The sequence below is a fragment of the Mastigoproctus giganteus genome, chromosome 2 (assembly GCF_048544385.1).
Source record: "Mastigoproctus giganteus isolate SK-2022 chromosome 2, ASM4854438v1, whole genome shotgun sequence".
Lineage (NCBI taxonomy): Eukaryota > Metazoa > Arthropoda > Arachnida > Uropygi > Thelyphonidae > Mastigoproctus > Mastigoproctus giganteus.
Window position 1 is genome coordinate 270,309,473 of NC_143576.1, and position 8,105 is coordinate 270,317,577.

At 38.2% G+C, this 8,105-nt stretch overlaps 1 protein-coding gene across 3 annotated transcripts in view; it reads left to right on the plus strand.

Moving 5' to 3' along the window:
• The window catches only part of LOC150090468 (uncharacterized), a 678,730-nt gene that overhangs the window by 346,179 nt on the left and 324,446 nt on the right, over positions 1-8,105 (plus strand). For all 3 annotated transcript variants that reach the window (XM_090389911.1, XM_090389910.1, XM_090389909.1), the window contains exon 11: positions 3,913-4,033. In XM_090389911.1, coding sequence (XP_090246037.1) covers positions 3,913-4,033 — 121 coding nt within the window. The remainder of the gene's footprint in view (positions 1-3,912; positions 4,034-8,105) is intronic.

Below are 8,105 nucleotides of genomic sequence, written 5' to 3' on the forward strand. Positions count from 1 at the left end.
GCTTACTTCTTTTGCTGCCTCCTTTAATATAACTGGATAGATCCCATCCACCCCGGGTGCCTTTCTTGTGTTTATCTTCAACAGTTTCTCCTCCACTTTACTCCCAGTTATTTCAAGATTCTGTAGCTTACTGCTACAGTTGAATTCACCTCTGGCAGTCCCCTCGCTGAATAACTCGTTATGTGTGAATGTCGATGCAAAATATTCATTTAGTTTGTTTGCTACCTGGGCAGGATCATCAACAGTTGACCCATCAATATCAAGTGGACGAATCTGATTCATCCCCTTCCTTCTAGAGTTTACTTAAGTAAAGAACTCTTTGCTGTTTTTCTTTGCATCCCTTGCCAAAGATTTCTCATAATCTGCCTTCGCCTGCCTAACCTCCTTTGTAACTTGGTTGCATATCAACTTGTATCTATCATAGGCTTCTGTGTCACGTGTTAATTTGTATGTGTCCCATGCATTTTTCTTCTCTGCCATATGTCTCATTAGTTCATCTGACATCCACTTAGGCCTAAACCTTGAACAATATTTCTTAGTTGGTATGTAATGCCTAGTAACTTCCAAGATAAGTTTTTTGAATGCTTCCCATTTTGAATTTGCTGTTGGTAACATCATCAGTTGGTCCCACTGTATAGAATTTCAATACTGTCTCAGTCCATCGTAGTCGCCTTTACGGAAGCAATAACCCTTCCCTTTACCCCTAATGGTAGTTACCTCTTTGAGTAAATCCCACTTCAGCACACTGTGATCACTGCCACCTAGTGGTTCATTTATCTTCAGATTCTTAATGCATGAAGAATCACTGCTGATAATCAAATCAAGAGTATTACTCCCTCTAGTTGCCTCCCGAACATGCTGATGTAGAAAACAATCATCCAATAAATCCACAAAAGCCCTGCTAGTGTGTGTGAGTGACCAGCCCCCAAATTCCAGTCAATATCTGGGAAATTAAAATCTCCCATTATAAGACTCTCTGATTTACTGGCCCACTCTATTTCCCTGTACAGTAAATAAGAGACCAAAAATCAGAGAATAGGAGAATACTTAGACATATGTAGCAGTTCGCATTTATGAAGAGATATGTTGATACAAAGAGAGCACCCAGAGGAAAATAAACAACCAAATATTCGATGAATACCAAAGATACTTCTAGGAGTATTAAACAAGATGTAAAAGACCACTCGAGCAGAAGATGAATGAGGTGTTCTGATTCAACATATATATATAACAGCTAAGCTACCTGGATATAACTAGAACGGAAGAAAACCAAGGACGTACAAGAGATGAGAGAATGGGAGATATTCAGGAGGAAGAAGTAAAGAACATTTGATCAGAGAGTCCCACAACTGGTGAATTCCAAGAATAGATAATGTCCACAACTACTGGTACAAGAAGCTCAATTGCACACACAAGCACCTAGCAAAGCAATTCATCTGAATAAGTCCTCCAGAGATAATCCCACAGGATGTGCAATATGGCCTAAGTAGCCCTTATGCCAGAAATAACCATGCCAATACCAAAAATCCCAGAGTTTCTTACTCAAGGAATCGCATATCTGAAGGCTAAAGACCAAGATACAAGAAACCTGTTGAAATACAGGCCAATCACCTGTCTCCCAACGATGTACAAGATCTTGACCATCTGCATAACCGAGAAGATATCAGACCACTTGGATAGCCAGAATCATGGCCGAACAGCAGAAAGGATGCAAACAGTTGAGTAAAAGATGTAAGAAGCAATTAACCATTGATGCCGCAGTTATAGAGCAAGCCTACAAAACATGCCAAAACTTGTACATGACCTACATCAATTACTGCATAGCTGACTAATAGAGACGCTGAAAGTCTACAAAGTTAATCTGACAGTAACAAACGTCTGAGAAGCAACCATGGCAAAATGGAATACTACCATCAAAGTCAAGGAGAACACAACCAGACCAATACCCATCAGGAGAAGAATCTTTCAAGGAGGTGCCCTGAGCCTACTAGTTCTTTCTATCACAGAACCCACTATCCGCCATAATCAGCAGCAAGTGTGGATATAACTTCAAAGAAGGCAGTTAAAACCTGTACACCCCCTCCCACTCAATGTACGTGGATCAACATCAAGCTCTATCTGGCACCCAAAAAGCAACTACTCCATATCACTGAAGAATTCAGCAGTGATATCAGGATGGAATTTGGTTTAGACAAATGGGGAATTAGTTGGCTGAAACTACCAGCTGCAGACTGGTAAATTGCCAGTCATGAAGCCATGGCAGAGGGAGAGATCTACAAATACCTGGGTCTGATGCAAGCTCAGTAATTAGAGCTCAAGATCAAGACCTGCCTGACTGAAAAATACCATCAGAATCAGGAGTCTATTCAAAGCAAAACTGAATTGGAGGGAACACAGTTAAACCAATAAACACTTATGCAGTCCCAGTGCTAGCATATTCTCAGAATCATAGATTGCACTAACAGTGAGCTGGAAGATATCATGCAAAAGACAAGAAAAATCTGTGATCCCAAAACTTTAGCTTCTAACTACAATACTTCAGAAAGAAGGAAGAAGGGGCCAGATAGATCTCATCAAGTAACAGAAGACAGTGATAGCTAAGTTGAAGAATTACTTACAGAAAAATACAGCAGCACTCTACCAGGCCATAAGGAAGATAGATGTACATGCGGCATACCCCCACTCAATCTAAGCAAGGAGCTTCCTCCTGCCTAGATGGAACAAATGATGATAGAAAGATGGGCAAAGAAGACACTCCAGGGTAGACACTACAATGACCTCCATCAAGACCACATAGATCAAATGCTAGGCGCCTCCATAGCCATGTGGGAAGGAGCAGCAGTGCGTAGCACACACTTCTTGATCAGACCGGGGTTCGAGCCCGTCACCACCAAATACGGAGGATGCGGAAAGGTCAGGGAAATGACCACTGCATATCCTGGAGCAATATGGCCTTAGTTGCTAATGCTCCTAAAAACCAAATGACAAACAACAACAGATCAAATGCTTCCAATATATGACTCATGAGTGGGACTCTCTTCTCTGAGATCGAAGGATTCATGCTTGCTATTCAAGACCAGGTAATCAACACTAGGAACTATACAAATTATATCTTTAATGAAAACCCAGAGTGTCAGATGACACATGTTGATGATGCAAGATGATTACCAGTGATATCAGGATGGAATTTGGTTTAGACAAATGGGGAATTAGTTGGAGTCCACTTGTAGACACAACCAGATAGCCAGGATAATACATCAGAAGCTAGTGAGGAAATACCAGTTGATCAAAGAAAGTGTACCATATTACAAGTATGAACCCAGGTCATAATAGAGACCCCCACCCCACGAGTTGTATTGCAACTGTGCCATAATAACAGACAAGACAATCCCGCACAACAGACCCGACATAACACTTGACGACAAGAAGAAAAAGGCTGCCTATCTGATTGATATAGCAGTGCCCAACACTGGCAACCTACAAAAATCCATGAGGAAAAGATCAGAAAGTGCACAGACCTAAGATAGGATATCAGAGATGTGGCATATGCAACAAGTGATGACCACCCCAATCATCGTGTCAACCACTGGTATGGTGCCAAAGACCCTACATAACAGCCTAGCAGCAGTAGGTCTCCCAATGAAAACACATGCAAGGAACTCCAGAACGTTACAATCTTGAACACATGTAGGATAGCCAGAGAGTTGCTCGACCAACAGTAACACCAGACATTACAATCACCCTGTGCACTTCATACCAGTATCCGTCATGTGGTGGAACCTCCCATCAGGGAGAAATTATATAAGAATAATAATAACAGTAATAATAGTATTTTACTATGATAATATATAAAGTTTGAATATAATATACATTATATTCAAAATTTTCTTATTTTTGAATTTTTTTGTCCAGATCCTATCCCTTTGTGTTGTTTTATAAGTCTGGTAATGAAGATTATGATATATGTGTTGATGCTAGAGAATATGGAAATGATGCAAGGTTTGTTCGACAGTCTTGTTCACCAAATGTTGAAGTAAGTAACTAAGAGAACAAAAAAAAAAAAAAAAAAAAAAAAATTAAGTGTTTAAAATATTTATAGTTTAGTGCAGCGGTTCCCAAACTGTGCACTGCGGTGCCCCAGGGTACCACAGCAAACTCAAAGGGGTGCCGCGGGGTATTTTATATTTTTGAGGGAAACACAGCAATACTCGAAATCTGTGGGACACCACACAAACTATTAGCTTGAATTAGTTCACGGTCTCAACATTATCACGGTTTTAACATTACTTATTAAGTTGTTTGGACATACCTACTTAATAAACGGAACTGTTAGGTATTTCTTTTGACCTAGCGGCACCGTAAAAAAAAATTACTGGGACACTAAGGGTGGCGAGAAAGTTTGGGAACCTCTGGTTTAGTGTAAGATTAGAAGAATATATTTCTCTAATATAATCTGTTTTAATTCTACAAAGTGTGGTTACCGTTTTACAAAATTTTGGGATCCATAAAAGAAAACTGTCAATTATAGGATTTTATACACGAATTGTTATTTAGTTTGCTAAAAGTTAGTAAAGTTAATTCATTTCCTCAATTCATGTTTGTGAACATCAGGAGTATTAGAAAACAAGAATTAATCCCATACAGATGGAAAGCTGACAGTTCAAAAATCATCAGTGGTGGCTGGCTGCATGTCCATCCTGCCACAAAGCCAGTTATCTTTCATTTTTGCTTTGTATATATATTTAGCTTTAGCCATTTTTGCTTTGTATATATAAATATATATATTTAATTTACCATAATTACCTTTGATTGAATACATGTCAACCCCAAGATTTTTTTTTTCTATTTCTTCATTCTGATATGATCTTCCCTCTGTGAGTTCCCATTATTTTTCTTAAACCTCTCATTTCTGATGATTCTAATCTGGATAAATTTATTTTTTACCCAGCTCAGTTCTCTATGTTAAAATTAGCTTAAGAACTGTTTAAACAGCTAATTTTGTGTATACTTCAATTTTTGTTACAGATGAATTAGTTTAACTGGCTTGCAGCATTTCCTTTTGATGATATTCTGCATTTTTTTTTTTAGATCGATGCGTAATTATCCATCTTAAATAAAGACTTTTTTTCTTATACAAAATTATTAATTTGTTTTTTTTTTTAATATTAGTATGGGTTGTACAATACAAGGAAGCTAACCTTTTGATGCTTTAGCCAAAAAAAAAAAAAAAAAAAACCCTTTATCAGTACAGTAATAAGTATTCATTTTGTCATACACTTTCCTATGACAGTGTTAAAAATTATGGACATCCTAGTCTTGAAACTTTATTAGACTTGTTGGACAGACAACTTGTGTAGTCGAGACCCTGCTAATTTTTGTAAAGTCAGACAAATGCTAACTTATTGTGATTTTCTCTTGTAGAGGACCTGTGTTCTCATTTTAAATTTAGAATAAATGGTGTGAATTTAAACCAAATAGGATAGTTGTAGGCTATTCAGAAGTATTTTTGGAATATTAAATTTTAGAAATACAGTGGATTCCGGTTATTTGGGCCACCGGTTATTTGGGGCAAATCTTAAAAAACAGTCGAGAAAATAGCCAGGATTTACTTCGCTTAATTGGGACAACATGCCGTTTAATTGGGACAGGAGACCGCAACACTGGAGATTACCCTACGATTGTCTCCGACCGTACCATGTGGTTCAGTCGGATTTCTGGGGGTCACAACCATAAAACAATAAAAACAATTAGCTGTCACCTGTTCATTGGGCTTTTCTGTTAGTGCAATCTATCGTAAACAGATAGTAAACTTGATCTTATTGAATTTGCGATAATATCGACAGCTGGAATTCTGTGGGTTATTATGGTGAAATGTGTTTACACTTCCATGGAATCTTCAATCATATAAAAATTAATTTTCAGTATCTTCTCTTCGTTCCTATTTTTAAACCTTCGTAACTTGTTACTCTGTTCTCACTTGCGCGTATCGTGTTACTTGCAATTTGCGTGTGCCATGTTCTTTGTTATTGATTGCTTATCTTTTTACTGTTTTAAATTTTAACCCCACCCACAAATGTCAGTGAACAGAAATGTCAACTAGTTAGTATGTGCATATTACAGTACGTATTAATTATTCCAATTATCACGTATATTCTTCCGATTTTCACGTATCATTTAATTTTTTAATTGACTCTTGATTTTTTAAAGAGTCCTTATGTGCTGTAATGTAATAACTAGATCATATGTATAGCTTAGCTTAATTTTCAGCACTCACCTCATAGTAATCCGCTTAGCTGGTGGAGAGTTTTACCACATACATAGTGGTTATAGGATTCTATAACCACTATGTATGTGGTTATAGGATTTTTTAATTGGTAAGGTAATAAAGGCTAATTTGTGCTTAATATAGCTTTACTTTTATAGCCTGTGGATAATATTCCTCCTGTTTTCGCTAATTAGAATTGCTGTTTAATGAATTAAAATTCAATTCACAAAGTGATCCCAATGACTGGCGATTACTACACATCGTATAGTGAATGGTAAAAGTATAGCGAGTCCATCATAACGTGATTTGATTGTACAGTGAACCAATTGCAAAGCGGGAGGGGGAGGTCAGAAATTCTCTTACCTGAGATTTATTCAGGAATGGCTGCATCTGGGAAAGATGTAATTAGAACAGTATTGAAATGATATAAACCTAGTTTGAGGAGTAAGGAATAAAAGCAAGCTTTGATCCTAAATTCATGCATGAGAAGACCCCGGATGCCAGGCATGCCGTGGCCAAGTGATTCTTGCGCATCTCTGAAAGTGTTTTCTAAAAAGAGCATTTAAGCAAATAGTTTCTATTTTTAGTTTCAAACACCGTTTTCTTCATTTCTATATCAGAGTAGCTCTCTCACACTACAAGAAGTAGGCAGAAGCCCAGAAAAAGGAAAACCACCTTTCCTTTTCCTTTTCTATTAGTAGTAACTTACTAACTCAGCCGCTTGATCACCATGTGGCATGGCTCCTGCCTCCCCGTGGCGGGGCCAGAAACCTGGGTGGTAAAGCAAATCCACAGGGCCAAAAGGAGCAAAATATGGATTACAACAACTTCCCACAGATTCAGACAGCAAATCCAAATTCAGTGGATTTGCATCAACCTTGATGATGATGATGCAACCAACAGAAAGAGACTGAAGACGGATACGTACAGAGTAGAACATCACAGTTTCCTGATCTTCCATTCTTTAACAAATCAGGCCTTAGGCAATCTATCACCATTTCTCACACAGAAGTGTCTGGAAAGTGTAGCAGGTTCCCTGAAAATGGTGAGACGTCTTAAATCTGGCAACCTACTGGTTGAGACCACCAGCTCCGAACACTCTGAGTCCCTTCTTAAACTCACCTCATTCGGTGGAAATCCAATCAAGGTGTCACCCCGTGCTACACTTAATACCTCCAAAGGTGTCATTTCAGAATGAGGCCTAATGTATGTCTTAGAGGAGGAAATTGTAAATGAATTACAAGATCAGAAGGTCACACAAGCAAGAAGAATTATGCTGAAGAAAGATGGCGAACGTATCCCAACTCACAGCATCATACTGACATTTAGTTCACCAAATTTAGTTCTTCACATATATAAATGCCAAGAAGAGTAAGACAAACCAGATCGGACCTTTACGAAAGGGAAAGGGGATAGTATTAAAGAAACCAGTTGCCGTTGCAGATGAACTCAACAGTTATTTTGCATCGATATTTACAAATGAAAAACCGTTTGTGGCAATGGGAAATTGTGGGAGCAAAGTTGAAAAATATGTAATTAATGACATTGAAATTTCGCAAGATTTTTTAATGAAAAACTTTCGAGCCTACAGGCCAGTAAGGCTTCTGCAGTTGATGGAATATACCCTATAATCTTAAGGGAGGTGGCAAGTGAGTGCATTGAACCATTGAGGCTAATTATGCAAGCATCACTATACTCTGGGGGAGATTCCCTTGGATTGGAAAATTGCCAATTTATCACCCATACATAAGGGTGGCTCTAAGAGTGAAGTTGGAAATTATCGACCTGTCAGTCTGACTTCAGTGGTAGGGAAAATCATGGAGGCAATGATGAAGGGTGG